The sequence below is a fragment of the Anomaloglossus baeobatrachus genome, chromosome 9, assembly GCF_048569485.1.
Source record: "Anomaloglossus baeobatrachus isolate aAnoBae1 chromosome 9, aAnoBae1.hap1, whole genome shotgun sequence".
NCBI lineage: Eukaryota > Metazoa > Chordata > Amphibia > Anura > Aromobatidae > Anomaloglossus > Anomaloglossus baeobatrachus.
In genome coordinates, this window is record NC_134361.1 from 224,240,286 (window position 1) to 224,262,514 (window position 22,229).

The following is a 22,229-nucleotide window of genomic DNA, read 5'->3' on the forward strand; positions in this document are numbered from 1 at the left end:
ATTGTTGCATCCAATACTATGTTATGTGTCTCACACTAGCACCGACCTTAGTCCACGTAATCTACATTTCTTGTTAATTCCAGGGACGTATGGGGCAGAGAGGTCTTGTCGGATTACCAGGACCTTCGGTAAGTGACACTTGGTCAGTTCCTTTTATTCCTGAAGTTCAGTTCTTCGAGAAAGGTCTAAAGGGCACTTTACACGCTGCAATATCGCTATCGATAGCGAGCGTACCCACCCCTGTCGGTTGTGCGTCACGGGCAAATTGCTGCCCATGGCGCACAACATCGCTTACATCGTCACACGGATTTACCTTCCCTGCAACGTCGCTGTGGCCGGCGAACCGCCTCCTTTCTAAGGGGGCGGTTCGTGCGGCGTCACAGCGACGTCACACGGCAGCCGTCCAATAGAAGCGGAGGGGCAGAGATGAGCGGCCGGAATATCCCACCCACCTCCTTCCTTCCTCATTGCCGGTGGACACAGGTAAGGAGATGTTCGTCGTTCCTGCGGTGTCACACATAGCGATGTGTGATGCCGCAGGAACGACGAACAACCAGCGGCATGCACCACCAATGATATTGTGAAAAGGAGCGACGTGTCAACGATTAACGATTTTTGACGTTTTTGCGATCGTTGATCGTCGCTCCTAGCTGTCACACGCTGTGATGTCGCTAACGACGCCGGATGTGCATCACAAACACCGTGACCACGACAATATATTGTTAGCGATGTTGCAGCGTGTAAAGCACCCTTTAGGGTGAAACCAGATGATGTAGCTGGATGAACACCCAACTGTTACGGTCCTGACTTGCAGTGCATCTTCTGTACTGTGACTTCTGTTGCACCTTCCTGTGGAGCCGGTATCTGCCTGAGTGCCGCACAGAACATCCTTCCGGGGTCTCGGTGCCGTTCTGTATTCCTTTGACGGGCTGGCTGTTTCTCTGCACTGGGTCTTTCACTGGCGATGGAAGGGGCTTGCCCACATACTCCGTATTCCGGGTAATTGTTCCACTTTATCTGGGAGCGTTCTCATCCGAAGCGGCGCTAATCGTATTTCCTGATTTGTTGCAGTAAGTGTCTGGCTTCTGGTTTGTCTTGTGATTTGATCTTGGATACTCGACCCTGGACTGTCTTCTGACTTTGCTCTGCCTGCCCCCCTGACCTTGTCGTTCCCATCCGGCTTCTGACCTCTGACCTCCTCCTGACTCCATCTTTGCCTGCCCATATGTACTATCATGGTTACCTGACCCCCAGCCTGAATCCCAACCTCGTTCCTGTCTACTCCCAGTGTTTTGTCACGTCGTCCTCTCGGTATTGACCTCGGTCTGTCTGACTTCTCCTCTGCTCCTGCAGCACACTCATGCTCACTGCGCCATCTAGTTGCTAACTCTATACTACACCCCATTGTGACTAGTATCTCACTCCACTGTGTGAGTGGCATAACATCAACCACTACCATTGTCAGTAAATCATCCGTTGGGTGTGGTTTAGCCATGTATCTGTGTTCAGCTGCACTGTCTGGCTTCACCCTAATGGAGGCATGTGACCCTAAGGTGACCATGGTAGTGTGTAGGAATTAATAGGATATAAGAAGACACTTAGCATGTATCCTCAATACCTTGAACATGACCTATAATAATGATTTGTAGTTAGTATACTTTTGTTCAAATTTTTCTTTTTACCGTTACCCTAATTTTTGTGGGCTGGATATTGATTTATGGGGCAGCTTTCTTCCTTCTGGAGGAGAGATCATTTGCATTTTTCCATTTACGTGTAAAACTTTGTACACCACATCAATCTACACAAGGAGAATCAGTACTCCCCTGAGCTTACAAATATATCTAATTTCCACACAGTAGAATTGCCATCCCAAAAGCTTTCTGGATTATTCACGTAAATAGTAATAAGTTGTAATCCCAGTCTTAACCTTTATATAGTCTTAAAATTAAATAAATATATATTTCACCCGCTGTGTGTGTGTGTATACATACACACACAGCGGGTGAAACATCACTATTGAAAACGTCACCAATTTTCTGAGTAAATATATTTCTAAAGTTGCTATTGACCTATAAAAAGGTGTCTTATTACCAAGATGCCACACAAGAAACATCTCATGATGGGTAAAACCAGTGAGCTGTCTCAAGACCACCGCAGCCTTATTGTTGCAAAACATAGTGATGCTATTGATTACAGAAGAATTTCAAACTACTGAATGTTCCAGTGAGCTCCATTGGGGCCATAATCTGGAAGTGGAAAGAACATCATTTCACCATAAACTGGCCGCTACCAGGTGCTATCCACAAGATTTCAGACAGAAAGGTGAAAAGAATAATCAATAAAGTTGTCCAAGAGCCAAGAACAATCTGTGGAGATCTACAGAAAGACCTGGAATCAGCAAGTACAATTGTTTCAGAGAAAACAATTAGTAGCGCACTCCCCCCTCTATGTCCTATATGCACACTCCTGTATGCACGCTCACTACGCAAGACTCTAACAAAAAGCAGGTTCAAACCCGTTTCAAGTTTGCTCAACAACAACATTTAGACAAGTCTATGAAATACTGGAGAATATAGTCTGGTCAGATGAGACTAAAATTGAACTCTTTGGAGGCCATAATGTGATGCCCTGGCAAAACCAGGTTGTCACAAAGACTGCACAAATCTTCCAGGTGCAGGACTCCATCCTCCTTGGCATACCAACACAAACCCACACCCAGGTACACAACACCAGCCAGCAAAGCCTAGTCACCCCCCATGGCAATAGGGACACACCAGTGGAGGGGGCCAAGCAGATGGTGAAGCCCACCTAGGGGTCCTGAGGTGTTCTGGGAGGGAACAAGACAGTTCAGTGGAGACAGGAGTTCAGTGCGGAGAGAGCAAGTGAGAGGAGTGTGAAGTGACAGGGTAGTCAGGGGTTGGAGCCTCTGGACTACTGACTACGTGGCAGTCAGCAGACAAGACCACAGGCGACGGAGATCCGGTCGTGGGAGACCTTAAGTGGACCGGGGCAGGGTTGTAGCCCGCCAGTGCCGACAGCGGGAATCCGGTCCGGAGGCCATGCACAGTCGGGGTGCCTGGACCCTAGGGTGAGGACTGCTTCAAGCCCCTTGTCAATTACCTTGTCAATTAGCCAGCAGGGGACAAGATTCCACATTCCACCAGCAAACCCAGAGAGCAAGACAGAAGCCCAACGAGGGGGATAGGGCTCCGCAATTGCCTGCTAAGATCCCACGGGTCAGTTCTCGCGGGCCACAGCTCCCAACACACAGAATCACCGGGAGTGGACTTCCCCGTTTCAAGCGGAGTAATCAAACTAAGGACACAAAAACTAAGTGCAGGAGGAAGGGACCCCTGTTTGCTGTACCAGGGTATGGGACCCGAATACACCCGCCGGAGGTCACCGGTCACTGACAATTTGGTTTACCACTTGGACTTTGTGTGAATTTCTCTAGAACTGTGAGTACACCAATACCACCGAGTCTAGCTCCGCAGAATACACTCCGCAGCATCCTTCCCCGGTACAACTGGGCCCCGGGACAACACCTCCCCTACCCGTGGAGGGGAAACCGTCCTGCTACCCCGCTCCATCAACCCCGGGCGCCCCATACCAAGTCAGCGGCGGTGCCACCAACCATCACCGCAACCCACGGGTGGCGTCACTGACATACTCTTCCCTTGTAAATACCCCTTTTTTATTGTTGTGGGCGGCGGGCTACTGCGCAAGCCCTGGATCCGGCTGCCACTCAAGCCACAGCCACAATCCCGGATCCGAGCACCTCGGGTAGCCAGCATGGGATGCCAAAAGGCAAATCACCACAAAAGAACCAACAACAGTGAAGTGTGCAGGTGGGAACATCTTGGTGTGGGGCTGTTTTTCAGCATACGGCACTGGCAAACTTCATATAATTGAAGGAAGGATGAATGGACAAATGTACCGAGACATTCTTGATAAAAACCTGCTGCCATCTGCCAGAAGGATGATGAAGCTGAAGCGAGGACGGACATTTCAGCAAGACACCGATCCCAAGCACACAGCCAAGGAAAGAAAATAAATCTGCTAGAATGGCCGAGCCGATCACCGGAGCTGAAACCAATAGAAAACATCTGGAAGGAACTAAAGCTCAGAGATCATAGAAGGAGCCGGGACCTGCAGGATGTGAGGAGTGTTTGTATGGAAGAGTGGGCCAAAATCCCACCTGAGCAATGCAGGCGACTAGTGTCTCCATACAGGAGGCGTCTGGAAGCTTCATCACCAACAAAGGGTTTTGTACGAAATACTAAATAAACTTCAGTAAGCGGTTTCAATACTTTATTCCTGCGTCATTTCTCATTATCACACATCGGTAAATTTATGGACACCTATGATTTCATTTCTTTGCCTGTGTGGAATGGATGGGTTGTTACCGACATCTGGCAAGAAAAACATGTTAATAGCACCTTTAGAAATATATTTACTTAGAAAATTGGTGACGTCTGCAATACTTATTTCACTCACTGTGTATAGATACTGTATATATACAGTATATATATATATATATATATATATATATATATATATATATATATACAGTATATGGATTGTATATATTTACAGTATATATACAATGTGTATATATATGTATGTTATATATATATATATATATATATATATATATACACAGTCATATGAAAAAGTTTGGGCACCCCTATTAATGTTTGTTTTTATTTCCTTATAACAATTTGGGTTTTTGCTATTTCAGTGTCATATATCTAATAACTGATGGACTCAGTAATATTTCTGGACTGAAATGAGGTTTATTGTACTAACAGAAAATGTGCAATCCGCATTTAAACAAAATTTGACCGGTGCAAAAGTATGGGCACCCTTATCAATTTCTTGATTTGAACACTCCTAACTACTTTTTACTGACTTACTGAAGCACTAAATTGGTTTTGTAACCTCATTGAGCTTTGCACTTCATAGGCAGGTGTATCCAATCATGAGAAAAGGTATTTAAGGTGGCCACTTGCAAGTTGTTCTCCTATTTGAATCTCCTATGAAGAGTGGCATCATGGGCTCCTCAAAACAACTCTCAAATGATCTGAAAACAAAGATTATTCCACAGAGTTGTTCAGGGGAAGGTACAAAAAGTTGTCTCATTGATTTAAACTGTCAGTTTCCACTGTGAGGAACATAGTAAGGAAATGGAAGAACACAGGTACAGTTCTTGTTAAGCCCAGACGTGGCAGGCCAAGAAAAATATCAGAAAGGCAGAGAAGAAGAATGGTGAGAACAGTCAAGGACAATCCACAGACCACCTCCAAAGACCTGCAGCATCATCTTGCTGCAGATGGTGTCAATGTGCATCAGTCAATACAGCGCACGTTGCACAAGGAGAAGCTGTATGGGAGAGTGATGCGAAAGAAGCCGTTTCTGCAGCACGCCACAAACAGAGTCGCCTGAAGTATGCAAAAGCACATTTGGACAAGCCAGTTACATTTTGGAAGAAGGTCCTGTGGACTGATGAAACAAAGATTGAGTTGTTTGGTCATACAAAAAGGCGTTATGCATGGAGGCAAAAAACACGGCATTCCAAGAAAAGCACTTACTACCCACAGTAAAATTTGGTGGAGGTTCCATCATGCTTTGGGGCTGTGTGGCCAATGCCGGCACCGGGAATCTTGTTAAAGTTGAGGGTCGCATGGATTCAACTCAGTATCAGCAGATTCTTGACAATAATGTGCAAGAATCAGTGACGAAGTTGAAGTTACGCAGGGGATGGATATTTCAGCAAGACAATGATCCAAAACACCGCTCCAAATCTACTCAGGCATTCATGCAGAGGAACAGTTACAATGTCCTGGAATGGCCATCCCAGTCCCCAGACCTGAATATCATTGAACATCTGTGGGATGATGTGAAGCGGCGGTCCATGCTCGGCGACCATCACACATAACTGAACTGGAATTGTTTTGTAACCAGGAATGGTCAAATCTACCTTCATCCAGGATCCAGGAACTCATTAAAAGCTACAGGAAGCGACTGGAGGCTGTGATTTCTGCAAAAGGAGGATCTACAAAATATTAATGTCACTTTTATGTTGAGGTGCCCATACTTTTGCACCGGTCAAATTTTGTTTAAATACAGATTGCACATTTTCTGTTAGTGCAATAAACCTCATTTCAATCCAGAAATATTACTCAGTCCATCAGTTATTAGATATATGAAACTGAAATAGCAAAAACCCAAATTGTTATAAAGAAAAAAGGTTAACATTAATGGGGGGCCCCAAACGTTTTCATATGACTGTATATATGTGTGTGTGTGTGTGTGTGTGTGTGTGTTTGTGTGTATATGTATAGGTATATATATATATACAGTATATATATAATATATACATCATTTTTATATCCTTCTATTCCCTTTTCAGGGTCATCGTGGTGTTCCAGGTCCAGACGGCGCAGAAGGACTGCCTGGTATACAGGTTCCCACTATGCACTATATATACCCATTATACGGCATGGCGCTTGGCCCTGCACCAGGCGCTTCACAGGCCCAGCACTTATCTAGTCTCTTTCTTCTTTGTAATCCTTGACGCTTGATGTTACTATATACCGTATGCGATAATTTCTGCTCTTCTATAATATATTCTTTAGCTGCACTTACATTTCCATTTCAGATGGTTATTAATAGTTGGGAATTACATATATAATCATTGTGGGGCGACAGAGGTTCACATACTTACTATATAATGCTGACATTGGATACCTGATTGTGCTGATACATAGTTTCTTCACCTTTATGATCATCTGCTTCTTGTTGCCGATTCACTTGCCTTGGCCATTGGCATCAGCTGCATGGTATCATAGCTTAGCATATTTTGCAGTGACTGGAATGACCTTTATATATAAAAACAATATATTTAACTATTTCAGGGACCAACTGGCGCAGCAGGAGCTCCTGGCATTCGGGGACCACCAGTAAGTATTGAGAAGCAGGTTGCCAATGTGGAGCAAGTACATTTGTGTCATCTTCATTTCCCAATGACTTGTCTACTACTTGGTCATTGTTGCAAAAACTAGCACTCCTATGTCTATAATTGATACGTTTCTAACACCAGAGGATGTTTTTTACATTATTTTTGAGGTACTATGTCTTTTCCTTATCTGTAGGGTGTAGCAGGATCTCGTGGGGAAACAGGCAGAGATGGACCCTCAGGCCCACCGGTGAGTAAATGCCTTAAAGGGTTGTTGAGATTCGGGAAAATAATGTCTTCTTTTTCCAAAAACACCCCATTGTCTACGGACTGTATTGCAGCTCAGTCTCATACTTTTAGACTGCAGAGTGGCTCTTTTTCTTAGGCAAAAAAATGTTTACTTTTTTCCCAAGATACGGGATAACTAACTATCTAAAGGATAAGTGATAACTTACTGATCACTGGGGGTCTGATGACCGGGACCCCCAGTGATCTCAACATCAGGACATAGGAAGCCAGTAATCAGGCTTTGCAGCCCAATCTCGAATGGAGCACATACATGATCTCTGCTCCTTTTATTGTCTATTGGACTGCTGGAAAAGCCATACACTGTGTTCACCTTTTTCCAGCAGTCCCATAGGTGACGAATGGAGCTGAGGTCAAGCATGTGCATGTCTGCTTCATTCAAAACAGGGCTGCAGAACTCAGATCAGGGGTCCTAATGACCACCGAGACCCGTCATAACGTTCAGAATTCACATACAGTTTTCTGTCACTTACTGCAGAGAAATTATTATTATTTTTTATTATAGGGTCTTCCTGGTAGGCCGGGGCCGGATGGTGAGCCTGGTGCCTTGGGAGAAAGGGTGAGCAGATCTATATGCAAGAGTTATGTATAAATGCACAAAGCAAAAAGAAAACCCTGTTCTTGGTTACATGAGTATTCCCAACCCTATGTAATATGTCTCCTTTGCCAATTTAATTCATAATACATGCAGGTCCTACCTCGAAGACCAACACAAATGTGGAGAACCTGTCTGGTAAGGCATCTGCCATCCACTTAGTTTAGGATGATAATGCATAGAGAGGTGATGACACTGGGATAGTGGGGAACCAGGACTCCTAAGTTGTTCCTCAAGCTAGGGAACTCTATGCTATCCCTAATCTCAGGGATACTCCTGATGGTGGAGAGGCCTGAGTCTCCCTCCTGGTCCTGCTGCTGATCAGTCCTGATCTGAATCACCCTCCCCCAAGGGAGGGACGGGACAGGAGTGTGTTGAAACTACAAATAAAGACAGACAAGGGAAAAAGCAAAACTCCTGTCACATTGCACGCACACACAAATGTAAGATAATAAGAGACCCAGGAGGAAAAACAAGAGCAAGAAGGAAGTACAAAACAACAGGGATAAACTGCACAAACACTCCAAACAATAGGCACAACTTAAGCACAACTTTCACCAGAGAGTTTGGGACACCACACCTCACAGACCAAAATTGAATAAACTATAGCTGGCATGGGAAGAAGGATTCTACCAGCATAAATAGGAGGGAAGCAGATGTGATAGGTCTCCCCACAACATGTGATTAAAGGAGTGAGCAGACCAGCAGAGATTGCATTTTGCTAGCCTGACTTTGAACCAGCATACACTAACCATCAGGTGGAGTGTCAGAATCTGCAATCTGAACAGAGTCTGATGTCTCCATGACAGTTGTGTGCAAAACTCTGTATGACAGATGGCTGCGCATATGCACTCGCACTCAACTGGTGGCAGTCAATGTAGAGAGCCACACACGGCTTCTCCATTCTGATGCAGCCGGTGACTGCCACCTCTCCGGACGTATTAGGGGACCCCCATTCACTAAATAGGTCGCAGAGGTGGGACCTCCATGTACAGTATATCACATTTACACCCTATCCTGTGGATATGTCATGAGTGTCTGGGTTGGGATCCCCCTTTAATGCTCGTGTTGTTTATGCTCTCTGGAAAACTATTAATAACTAATCTGATGTCCACTGTTTTTACAGGGATTCACAGGAAAGCATGGCCTTGAAGGACTCCAAGGACCTGTGGGCATGTATGTAAGTGTATAGGGTGTTTTCTTACAGTGGATATAGTTTTATTAAAGAGGAGAGGATGCCGAATAAAGCTTTTGATAGCGTGGCGTGGAACTATCTGTGGGCTGTAATGACGAGGATGGGCTTTGGCACACGGTTTATTGCTTGGATACAGCTATTATATACATCGTCGATAGCAATGATTAACCCGAATGGAGGGGTCTCTAGAACATTTAGATTACACAGGGAGACCAGACATGTGCCTTTTCAATTTGCTATAACTGTAGAACCATAGGCGGCAGTTATCAGGTCAGCCAGGGACGTAGTGGGCTTTAACCCCTTCACGACCATGGACGGATATATCCGTCATGGAGCGTGTCCCGTTAAGCCCCGCCCCCTGCGGCGGCGGTCGGCACACATATCAGCTGTTTTCAACAGGTGACATGTGTGCCTGCTAGCCGTGGGTGGAATCGCTTCCACCCGCGGCCATTAACCCCTTAAATCTTGCTGCCAAAGGCTGGCAGCAAGATCTAAATGCGCGCGGCCATGTTTTTTACTTACCGCCGCCCCAACCGGAAGTCACGTGCATGATCACGTGACTATCGGTGGTTGCCATCGTAGCACAGGGTCATGTGATGACGCCTGCACCTACGAAGTTTCACTTTCGTTTTCCCTCGGCCGCGAGCAGAGAGAAACAGAAAGTGACTGAATCTGCTGTTTACAGCTGTATAGCTGTGATCAGCAGATAGATCAGAGCGATTGGATTGCTGATCGCTATAGCCCCCTAGGGGGACTAGTAAAATAAAAAAAAAAAGTAAAACAAAGGTTTTAAAAAATAAAAAAAAAACCAAAAACCTAAAAGTTCAAATCACCCCCCTTTCCCCCCATTGAAAATTAAAGGGTTAAAAAATAAATAAATATACACATATTTGGTATCGCCGCGTTCAGAAATGCCCGATTTATCAAAATATAAAATTAATTAATCTGATTGGTAAACGGCGTAGTGGCAAAAAAATTCCAAACGCCAAAATTACGTTTTTTGGTCGCCGCAAGTTTTACGCAAAATGCAATAACAGGCGATCAAAACGTAGCATATGCGCAAAAATGGTACCATTAGAAACGACAGCTCGAGACGCAAAAAATAAGCCATGACTGAGCCATAGATCCCAAAAAATGAGAACGCTACGTGTTTCGGAAAATGGCGCAAAACGTGCGCCACTTTTATTGGACAAACTTGTGAATTTTTTTTAACCCTTTAGATACAAGTAAACCTATACATGTTTGGTGTCTACAAATTTGCACCGACCTCAGGCATCACACCCATACATCAGTTTTACCATATAGTGAACACCGTGAATAAAACATCCCAAAAATTATTGTGCCATCACAGTTTTTTTGCAATTTTTCCGCATTTGGAATTTTTTTGCTGTTTTCCAGTACACCATATGGTAAAACTTATGGTTTCATTTAAACGTACAACTTGTCCCGCAAAAAACAAGCCCTTATATGGCAAGATTGACGGAAAAATAAAAAAGTTACGGCTCTCGGAAGAAGGGGAGCAAAAAACAAAAACGCAAAAACGGAAAGTGCCCCGGGGCTGAAGGGGTTAAATATGGTCGGATGGAGGAAAAATAACGTCGTATGCGGATGACATTCTATTGTTTTTAGAAAACGGTGATAAATCCCTTGATGGGGCAATGGACATAATCCAAAAATTTGGCAAGATATCCAGCCTCACAATTAACTGATCTAAATCAGTACTATTCCCCTGGACGGACCTGCTGGACACAACTCAGTTAAAAATTACGGAGCAATTCAAATACCTCGGAATAATGGTAATAAAGTGTGGCGCCCCTGAGGCTTCAGTCGCCACAGAGTATTGCACCTGATTTTAGGTGTAATGCTAAACCTGGATCCTGAGGAGGTCAGTACCGATGTCACCACATACACACTCAAATACACACCAGGTTGCCCCTGTCCCCACTGAGGACTGGGCTAGGGTCGGGTAATAAAGCGGTCGCCGACAGAGTGGAATTTACAGGATGCCCTCACACAGGGGCCCCAGTCCCACTAGCTTAGAACCTGGATGGGGGGAGGAGCGGCCAGCAGGGGGAGTCAGGAGCCAAAACAACAGTTAGGGAGTTCTCCAGCAGGAGAGGAAGGGAGCAGACGTGTATCACGGGTGCCCTGGTGGGAGAAAGGAGAGTTCACACGGTTGCCGCAGGGGAGAGTGAATCGGCTCCCCTCGGAACCGGCGCCATACAGGGCGGCAGGACCCTAGGTGTCAGGTTTCCGGGTTTTCCAGTTCTCTTTTGAATGAGCTTGCCCTCAGTTAACATGGAGTTTAAGGTTCTGTTGCCCTACTTCCTGTCCAGCTGCTTAAAAGGCCGCCTCTCAGCCCAGTCCAGTGCCTGAGTATACTGCTTGCTGTGTGCTCCTGCTTTGCTGCTGCTAATCCTGATTGCTTTTGGATCCTCCTAAAGACTACCGACCGACCGACTCTGGACCTTACCCGGTTTCTCAAGCTGTGCCCGGATTCCGTCTGCCATCTTCGGTCAGCACTCTGCCCGGTTCTCTCTGGTTCGTAACCACTCTGGACAATCATCCCGTACGGACACTCCTGGACTTTTACTGCTTGCCCCTTGTGTCCCGGCTGCTGCGCATTTAGGCCTTCCGGGGTGATTGCCGGACAGTCCCTGTATAGGGGTTCGCTCTGGTGGTCTCCCTGGGGGAGTCCGGTGCGTGGCCCCGGGAATTCCCTCCGCTCCGTTTCGGGAAGGTATTGTGTGTATTTGTATTGCTGTGTTTGTTCCGTTGTTATCTACCGTGGTTACAGATTATAAAACATCTTGTATCAAAGACTCGTCTCTGCTGATCATTGCCCTACGCTATCGAAATCCTCAGAACATATAATACTAGGGAAGATCATACTCCACGTTGGTTTTCCAGAATCTGCCTGGACAGGGAAAGTTTCAAGCATCCCTGGGCACACATCGCCCTAAAGCACAGTGCCAGAGAGGATCCGGGGCCTTGGACAACGCCTGACCCCATAGCGGAACCTCAGCACCTGCAAATAGGGACAAGAGTACTGCTCGTGAAGAACTGGGGTCCTCAAGTAGCTTCAAGCCACGGGGATCCAACGCACAGGCGCGTAAAGGAGGGAACCCACCGATCATCACACCAGGCTGACCTCTGAAAAGAGTCAGGTTCGATGAAGCCCATCACAGCAGGTGACCGGTATCACCCGGGTGAGCGGCACAGCACAAATAGTGAGGAAACAACCTGTAACCGCAGCCATAGACTCTGTCTCTTGATTCACGGCGCCTCAGCGTCCGCCAATACTACTCACCTCATCATCCCGCCGGGGCCTGCTCCACCTGTGGGGAGTGATACCACCCCAGGCCGCTATTACCATCCGCCCCGGAGGACAGCGACAGCAGCGGCAGCTAATTCCCTGGCTGCATACCACAGGTGGCGTCATGACATTCATCCCACTACTACCCCCATCATCTTCCCCAAAATTTTCTGTATGCCTCGGGGCAACGAAGCTGGGCCAGGCCGCCCGTGACATAGCCTGAACCAACCGTCACCGGCCCGGCAATGAGTAGGTTAACCACCTGCCCCATGGGGCGCTATAGAAGAAGTCCCTACAAGAGTAAGAAAAGTACAACCTGTCCCCTGTCATAGAGAAAATTAAGGCTAAAATAGTAGCTTGGTGCAATTGAAGCTCTCGGAGGTGGGGAGACTAAATTTCATTAAGATGGTATTTGTGATGCTAGTCACTACTAACAGGTAGTGTAGACAGAAGGGTAGTCAAGAAAGTCGGGGTCTGGTAACAGGAGGACACGTATGAGCACAAGGAGTAAACAGAGATGTAGTCAGGTCACAATCCGAGAATCAAAAATCCAGGAGAGTACGTAATAAGTTCAGGGAGAAAACAGAGACGTGGTCAGGAAACAGTCCGAGGTCAAAAGACAGGAGGTCACGACATGAATAGGGAGCAGGCAGAGAGGAGTCAAATAACAGTCCGGGGCGGAACACAAAGATCAGAACACAAGCAGAGACACAAGGAAAACAGCACAAATGCAGAACCAGATAATACAACTGGCAAGGTTCTGGGTGAGCATGCTCAGTAAAGAAGCCTGAGCAATTATCAACACCTGAGTAATCAGCACCAACATGGAATCCTGCGCTGTCAATCAAGCTGCTAGCTCAGTAACTCAGGAACGGCAAGATGCTCTGCATAGAGGAATCGTGTCACTGCCAGGTCTGTAATCCAGGAAACCGCGGCAGAGCATCTTCTAGTCACAGAGGAATTGTGTCAGTATTAATGCCCAAGCTATTGTATGTTTTGCATAACTCCCCTGTATGGATCCCATTAAGTAGGTTTTATAGGATAAACATACTGTTTAAACACCTGATCTGGTGTAAGGGGCAATCGAGAATAAAGTTTGAGATCCTACAAAGACATAAGGAAAATGGGGGATTAACCCTTCCATATCCCTAGTTATATTTCCTGGTGGCGCAGTATCAGCATCTGTAAGTGTAGCGCCCCTGAATACATCAGGGTGCTACAGGGAACTGCATCCTGTACCCCAGGGTGCAGGGCCTACCCCCCATGGTTCCAGGTTCCCATCAACAGTGTGACTGACATCCGCACTACAAATCCCAACCACACCTCACACCAGGGCTGGACAGACACACCAGTGGGTTGGTCAAGTTGGAGCACGGCCGCCCACCTAGGGGTCCGGCAGACTGGTGGTAGGGAGGAGAGAGAGTCGAGTTGTAGCCCTCAAAGAGTGAAGAGCAGGGGAGTTGGAGCTCCCAGGGAGGCAACAGGTTGGGTCGTAAACGGTGGTCCGGGACCACAGGAGTTGGGGGCTGGTATTAGGAACACTGGACAGGGGTGTGACGGACGCAGTGTAGGAGGACTGTTGGGACCAGAAAGCCTAGCCACCTTACCGGTACCGAGCACGGCGGGGTACAGCACCCTAGATTGGGGAAGTAGCTTCAAGCAACCTGATAATTAGCCCGTGGAGGATAGTCGCTATATGAACTGTCCCCAAGAGCTCAGAGATTGAAGGCATCAGCACAACACGGGGGGTATAGGGTTCTCCAAACTACACAACCCACTGAAATCCCAAGTGCCAGCCACCAAGAGCACAGCTGCCATACACACGGGTAGCGGGGCCCCGAAAGCTTTAAGCCGAGAGGCCACAACAGTAAAACAATTTGTCCACGGAGGCAGGGCTCCGGACTTACCAAGTGACACTGGTGGGAGCGTGACCTGGACGAGCTCCCCCCGTAGAGACTGCGGTGCCTAGAGACTTTGGTTTACCATCTGTGTGAGTGTCTGCTTATTCCACCTGATCCAGCAGCACGACTACCGCAGTGAGTAACCTGACCCCTGTGTCGCGGGCGGAGGAGGGGACGCTGCGCTCTCCCACTGCTCGGGTCCGGCTGCTGCTGCTGCTGCTTGGTGGTGGCTCGAGCGGTGGGCCGGATTCCGGGGACTCGAGCGGCGTTCCTCGCCCGTGAGTGAAAAGGGTGGGGATTGGATTGTGGGGATTTGGTTATTGTCCGTGACGCCACCCACGGTTGTGGTGAGATTGGTGACACCACCGCTGCTCTGGACGGGGATCCCGGGAGCGATGACAGGGAGCAGCCTGGATATTAGTTCTCCCCTCCGTGGGTAGGGGGTTGGTTGTCCCGGGGCCCGGTGATGGGGTAAGGAGGGATGGCAGGCGGGTTACGGGGCCTGGCGAGGTGCAGGGTCGCGGGGGCAGCGCTGTGCCGCACGGCACGGTGGTACTCACTCAGCCAATGATAAGGACACAGTTCTCGGTAAAACACATGGCTGGATGGACGGGTCCCACAGATGGCTGCGGTGTTTCTCCTCCCGGCAGGTTGATGGTGACGGCCTTTCCCTGCACCTGTGTAAAGTGTGTACGGTTCCAATGGGTTCCCACCGGTAACCCGCTCCCCCAGCTTGGATATGGGCTGAAGGAGCCCCTTTTGCCCGCAGGCTCTGGCCCTGGGAACTTTAGCCTTGGCGGTGACTGTGTTTCCCTCTCTCGGTTGGACGGTTGCCTTCTGTCGGGACTTGGCTGCTGGGAAATCCAGGAGGTTCCCTTCGCTAACGGATTTGGCAAATTCACGGCGACTCCTAGCCTTGCTGGGGTCCGTAAGCCCCTGCCGGATGGTGCTGGCTTCTCTTTGCATACCGGTCCAGTACCGCCGGGCCACCGCCCGTCCACGGTCCTTACGGTTAGCTCCAATAGGCCACTCCTGCAGACGGTCACCACCGTCTGCCAACCTTTCTGATCCGTCCGGGCCACACACCCGGACCAACTTCAGGCTTCTCTACTGCCACTTTACTCCTCTCACTTTCAACTCTCAAACTGATCTGCCTGCTTTTCCCACCTCCAGGACTGTGAACTCCTCGGTGGGCAGGACCAACCGCCTGGCCCACCCCCTGGTGTGGACATCAGCCCCTGGAGGAAGGCAACAAGGGTTTTTGTCTGACTTTGGTGTGCCTGACCGGGAGTGTGGGGTGTGTTGGTGTAGTTACATGTGGCCCCTGGCTTGTCCAGGGCGCCACATTCCCCCTTAGTAAAATGCAGACCGTCCGCGGGCTGCCCGTCCATCACCGGTTTTATTTTCACAAACTGAAAAGATAAACGGTAAAACAGATAACAAGCATAATAACATCTTCCCACATCGGGAGGTACTCTTACTTGAACGTTACTAAACGGTTATGGCTTCCGCTCTCTCTCACCCAAGCAACCTGGCCCTGATGTTGCCCCTAAGCAAACAGGCAGCACCCCTTGACCCCAGTCCAGCACAAGTTGACCGAGCGGGTTCTGTCCTTTTCAGGGGACCCACGTCCATGGGGAGCCCCTGAAACCCCCAGAGGATCGCCACCGGTTCCGGTGGTGGCTGGGCCCCAGCCTGCTCCGCTGCGGGCCCTTCCTCCAATCTGCCTCTCCGGAGGCGGCAACGGTGAAAGCCACAAAAACACATTTTTATTTACAAGCCACTAAGTTTGTGGTTGCCCTGCCAGTTCTCGGGCTTGTCCATCAGGAGTCCCTTATGCAAAACTTGTAGACAGTCCCCACGGGGACAACGGTGCCGGCAACGACCGGTTTCAATCAGGCTGACAATCAGGTAAATCTTTGGTTAATCATTCACTTATCATTCTTTCAAATGGTACTTTTAACACTGGTGGTCCCAACGGGGACAACTTGCAACGGGACTCCGCTGCCATCACTGCTCGCTTTCATCATCCTCAGCCGGTCCCGGGTGGAGGAACACGGGAATCAGCCCCTCCAGCGCATAGCAGGCGCGACAGGGAAGGGCCGCACGGTACACATTATTCCCGCTCCGGGGGATGTAAGTGGCCTCCATGTCACACAGGGCTACAATCCCTTCGTCTTCCTCGGAAACAGGCTCTGTGTCCGGTCCGGAGTTGCTTTCATCCGTCCCTGCGCCAGGCGGGTCGCCGCCAGCTGCCGCAGCCTCCGGGCTCGCCACTCTCTCGGCCCCTGCCACGAAGGGGTGTACGCCAGATAGACCAGGCGCCGCGCGGTGCACGGGCAGGGAAGACGGGGGCAGCATGGGGGCCAGGGGTAGACCGGGTCCCTCAGCCGTAACGGCCGGTCCCTCGGGGACACAGGGGCGTGGGTCACTCACCAGGTCCTCCATCATGGCCTCCATTCCATACACCCGGGCGACTGCAGCTACCTCCTCCACCTCCGCGGTCCACTGTTCCATCAGTATACATATCTGACTTCGGTAGTGTCGGCAGATCCCTGCCGTTCGGGCCCTCAGCCACGCCGCTGTTCCGGGCACCGGCTCGGTAGCCTCCGCATAGCTGGGTGGGGCAGACATCCTTTGCAGGGCTCAGCGGATCGCGGGGTCCCGGCGTCCCTGCTTCCACAGCCGCGAGCTACATGCGGCCAGACGCCATCAGTCCCCCTTAGTCTCTTTCCGGCTCCTCCTCTACAGGGGCGGGGTTTGGGCCTTCACGCCTCTACTGTCGAGGAGACGCTCGAGCGGGAACTTTTCGCACCCAAAATGGCGGCTTCTGCAAATTTTCGGCCGGACACCTCCGGCGGTAACAAGGCGCACCTCTACCAGACGGCAGAGCAGTAAGATCCTGTTCGTGATGCCAAGTTGTCGCGGGCGGAGGAGGGGACGCTGCGCTCTCCCACTGCTAGGGTCCGGCACCTGCTGCTGCTGCTGCTCGGTGGTGGCTCGAGCGGTGGGCCGGATCCGGGGACTCGAGCGGCGTTCCTCGCCCGTGAGTGAAAAGGGTGGGGATTGGATTGTGGGGATTTGGTTATTGTCCGTGACGCCACCCACGGTTGTGGTGAGATTGGTGACACCACTGATGCTCTGGACGAGGATCCCGGGAGCGATGACAGGGAGCAGCCTGGATGTTAGTTCTCCCCTCCGTGGGTAGGGGGTTGGTTGTCCCGGGGCCCGGTGATGGGGTAAGGATGGATGGCAGGCGGGTTACGGGGCCTGACAAGGTGCAGGGTCGCGGGGGCAGCGCTGTGCTGCACGGCACGGTGGTACTCACTCAGCCAATGATAAGGACACAGTTCTCGGTAAAACACACGGCTGGATGGACGGGTCCCACAGACGGCTGCGGTGTTTCTCCTGCCGGCAGGTTGATGGTGACTGCCTTTCCCTGCACCTGTGTAAAGTGTGTACGGTTCCAATGGGTTCCCACCGGTAACCCGCTCCCCCAGCTTGGATATGGGCTGAAGGAGCCCCTTTTGCCCGCAGGCTCTGGCCCTGGGAACTTTAGCTTTGGCGGTGACTGTGTTTCCCTCTCTCGGTTGGACGGTTGCCTTCTGTCGGGACTTGGCTGCTGGGAAACCCAGGAGGTTCCCTTCGCTAACGGATTTGGCAAATTCACGGCGACTCCTAGCCTTGCTGGGGTCCGTAAGCCCCTGCTGGATGGTGCTGGTTTCTCTTTGCGTACCGGTCCGGTACCGCCGGGCCACCGCCCGTCCACGGACCTTACGGTTAGCTCCAATAGGCCACTCCTGCAGATGGTCACCACCGTCTGCCAACCTTGCTGATCCGTCCGGGCCACACACCCGGACCAACTTCAAGCTTCTCTACTGCCACTTTACTCCTCTCACTTTCAACTCTCAAACTGATCTGCCTACTTTTCCCGCCTCCAGGACTGTGAACTCCTCGGTGGGCAGGACCAACCGCCTGGCCCACCCCCTGGTGTGGACATCAGCCCCTGGAGGAAGGCAACAAGGGTTTTTGTCTGACTTTGGTGTGCCTGACCGGGAGTGTGGGGTGTGTTGGTGTAGTTACCTGTGGCCCCTGGCTTGTCCAGGGCGCCACACCTGCACCCGGCTTCCCAAGGCCGAGCCACCCGATCACCAAATCCCCACTATCCGGGGCCTTCCCTACCTGCGGAGGGACTGACACCTGGCTGCCCCCACACCATCTGCCCCGGTAGTCCCATCGGCAGTGGCGGTACTCCCCTTTACCACAACCCGCAGGTGGCATCACGAACATTCATCCCCTGTAAATATTCCCTTACATTTGAAGTGGCCGCAAGCCCCCGGAGACCCTCGAGCCACAGCAACCCCGAATCTGAGCAGCCCGGCTGCTGCAGGGGCTGCACATAAGTATATAAGGAACATCAGCCACTCAACTCCTCGTACAGTTTATTGCAGCATGTAGTTGGGGTGGGTCCAGTAACTGATAGTCTGGAATCGAACAGGTTTGGGATGTTGTCTTTTTAGATATCCCACGGTTAATCTTATACATAAAACATGGATTGAGTAAAACGCTTAAGAGGTGTGGATCATTTCACAAATCATACTCCTATTTGTGATAATGTGAGATTGCAGGAATTTGCGTATTTGAAAGGTTTTGAGAATTGGAAGGCAGCTTCTGTTCAATATCTTCATCATAATGGATCTCTCATATCACTAGAGGATATTAAAGTGGAATTCCCGGTGTCGGGTCCCTGCACATTCCAATGCGTACAAATCAAACATGTCTATGCTGCTCACTCCAAAGTGGGTAGCATTAAGATCCAAAAGGATCTAGTTCTGGAATCTATGTGTGTGATGGGGGAATACAAGGGGGGTGATATCTAATTCATATAATGACTAGCTATTTACATTCCCATAATGGCAAGGGCGAAATGGAGGCGCGAACTAGGGCCTATATCGGAAGATCACTGGCAGGACATACTGGAATATATTCCTAAATTATCATTAAGTGAGCCAAATCGATTGTAACAATTGATGATTATACTGTACATAGAGCGTATAAATCGCCCCTTAAAGTGTCAGAAGCAGGGTTAAAATCTGACTCTAAAAGGTGTTTTACACGCTGCGACATCGCTAGCGATTGCTAGCGATGTTGCGAGTGATAGCACCCGCCCCCGTCGTTCGTGCGATATGTGGTGATTGCTTCACATGTGCTTCACACGCACATACCTGGTCGGCGACGTCGCTGTGACCGCCGAACAATCCCTCTTTCAAGGGGGAGGTGCGTTCGACGTCACAGCGACGTCACAGCGACGTCACTAATCGTCTGGCCAATAGAAGCGGAGGGGCGGAGATGAGTGGGACATAATATCCTGCCCACCTTCTCCCTTCCGCATTGCCGTCGGGACGCAGGTAAGGAGATGTTTGTCGCTCCTGCGGGTTTACACACAGCAATGTGTGGTACTGCAGGAGCGACAAACAACATCGTACCTGCGGTCGACCCGACACTATGGAAATAAACGACGCTACACAGATCAGCGATATTGTACGCTTCTGTGCTAGTGTATCGTCGCACCTAGGATTTACACGTTGCGATGACGCTACCGGCTCCGGATGTGCGTCACTAACCACGTGACCCCTACGATATATCAGTAGCGATGTCGCAACGTGTAAAGCCCCCCTAACTGTCCGGGATGCTACATACGAGGATGCTATGGACTTGTATGCCTTTTGGATTGCAGTGATTGCCGTATTTTTTGGATATTAAGATGCACTTTTCCTCCCAAAAATTTGGGGAGGAAAATGAGAGGTGCGTCTTATAATACGAATGTAGCTTACTGGGGGTGGTTCTGCGGGCCGCGGGCACTGTACTGCGGACAGCGGGCTATGCTGCGGGCTTGGTGCTGGGCATTGTGCTGGTCTGCTATGAGCAATGAGGTAGGGGCCATTGTTTGAGGTGTGTGCTTCAAATGGCGCATGTGCAGATGAAGCTCCTTGCTCAAGAACTCATCTGTGCATACTCAGCCTCTGGCCCATTGATTCCCTGCAGTGGACTTCAGGAAAATGGCACCCAGAGGCTGCGAGTGCCCAGATGAGATCTTGGCTTGTCATTGAGCAGAGAGCTCCACCTGTGTATGTGCTGACTCCGGGCGCCATTTCTTTGAAGCTCGCACCGCCGACAGTTCCTGGGTGCTCCTCCTGCCTCACACTGCCCTCCTCTGCACCGCCCGCAGCATTGCCCTATTTCAGCACCGCCTTTCTCCTGTGACCCTGCTTCACAACCGCTGCCCCCCCCTCCGGTAAGACAGATTATAAAACAGACCACATTTTTTTCCCCCCTTTTTCTTGTTCTCTAAATTTGGGGTTCGTCTTATAAAACGAAAACTACAGTAACATGATTGAAGGGTCCTATGGCTGCAGCGTTCCAAAACACCCAGTAGTATGATGTGGTCTGGGCTGTATGGAAAAGGTGTTGTTGGAAGAAACGTGGAAGCTTGCAGCAGCGTGATTGCGGTTTACTGCACGGAAGCTGATAGCAAAATATTGGATGAAGGAAGAACCTCCTTCCTGTAGAGAAAATGGGAAACTTAAGGGCTCCAGTGTTATGGAATTAACATTTAATCAATGCATTTTGAAAAATCCTGACATTTTTACTAATAATAATTCCCCAATTTTCAGGTATCTATTTCGTCAGTGAGTAAAAAGATTAATTGTTGCAAAGGGTATAGACACAATGCTTCTCAAGACTGAGGGTTTGCTACATTGTATCGCTGTATAAGGCTGCTTTCACACATCCGTTTTTTTTCTGTGCGGCACAATCCGGCGCTTTGCAGAAAAAACGCAACGGGGTTTTTTTGCCTCCGGTTGCAGTTTTTTTGCATAGACTTTCATTAGTGCCGGATTGTGCCGCATGGGCTTGCGTTCGGTCCGGTTTTTGCCACATGCGGCAGATTTAGCCGATGCGGCGGCCGGATGGAATGTTGCCTGGCACGTTTTTTTGTCCGGCAAAAAAAAACACATCCGGCCGATGCGGCGCGATTTGCAATGTATGCCTAAGGATACTGGAAGTCTGTCTTTCAGAAACCCTTTAAGATGTTAGACTGCAACAGTTATAGTTTATATAGCTTATTTTTCTGTAATTTTCCCAGACACCTGGAGTTATAGTTCTAGTGAGAAAATACATGTTTTGGTTTTTTTTTAAATCAGATCTTTTTTATTAAACAACTAAGAATCAATACAGAGAAAATATATTGCATCTTATATAACTAGTAAAAGTGTACATTGAAAAAACATATGTTGTCTATAAATCAGGTTCTTCCTCTGTATATAAATATAAACAAAAAAAAAAAAAGGATTCTTCTATCAGTTATATAAATTGAGCCTACAAACAACATGGCTCCACAGATAAACAAAAGTGTAAATTATGCAATAATACCTCAGTCTAATAGAAAAGTCTCCTCCATCAGCCGTGTTGCTACGCATCATATTTCCATACCCGCTTGCCTCTCTCTCCCCGTTTAATCATCAATCACACCCTTCCGGCCCCAGAAAATACATGTTTATAGTATCACTTAGTACCACATAGTTATTTTATCAATGTTTTCTGAGAATGTGCGTGTTTATAGTATGGTAAAACATCTGAAACCAGGAGCTTTTGGTATGTCTCATCCGGTGACGTATTTGTCCGGTGTAGATTGACATCTGAAGAGTTGGCCACTCAGAAGAGGGATACTGTATTGGACAAATGGAACCTGTTAGAGTTTGTGTAACATTTGGTTACGAAAGCATTTGTTTGGTGAAGATTACAGTAAAGTCAGAAGCCTGTTTATCTGTGGAGGGGACGCCTGTGACACCTCAGTGTGGATCCCAGGAGTTTCTGTCTTTGCTGTTTTGCTTCTCACAGCTGATGTTCCCGTTCAGATGATGTGTTGCTCCTAGCTCCTAGCTCCTTAGCTTTGTGAT

The 22,229-nt window shown here is 49.1% G+C and overlaps 1 protein-coding gene across 5 annotated transcripts in view; it reads left to right on the top strand.

Moving 5' to 3' along the window:
• Positions 1 to 22,229, top strand: part of LOC142251646 (uncharacterized) — a 204,319-nt gene that overhangs the window by 112,271 nt on the left and 69,819 nt on the right. For all 5 annotated transcript variants that reach the window (XM_075324636.1, XM_075324638.1, XM_075324641.1 and 2 more), the window contains 6 exons: positions 84 to 128; positions 6,413 to 6,466; positions 6,918 to 6,962; positions 7,155 to 7,208; positions 7,770 to 7,823; positions 8,986 to 9,039. In XM_075324636.1, the coding sequence (XP_075180751.1) occupies positions 84 to 128; positions 6,413 to 6,466; positions 6,918 to 6,962; positions 7,155 to 7,208; positions 7,770 to 7,823; positions 8,986 to 9,039 (306 nt within the window). The remainder of the gene's footprint in view (positions 1 to 83; positions 129 to 6,412; positions 6,467 to 6,917; positions 6,963 to 7,154; positions 7,209 to 7,769; positions 7,824 to 8,985; positions 9,040 to 22,229) is intronic.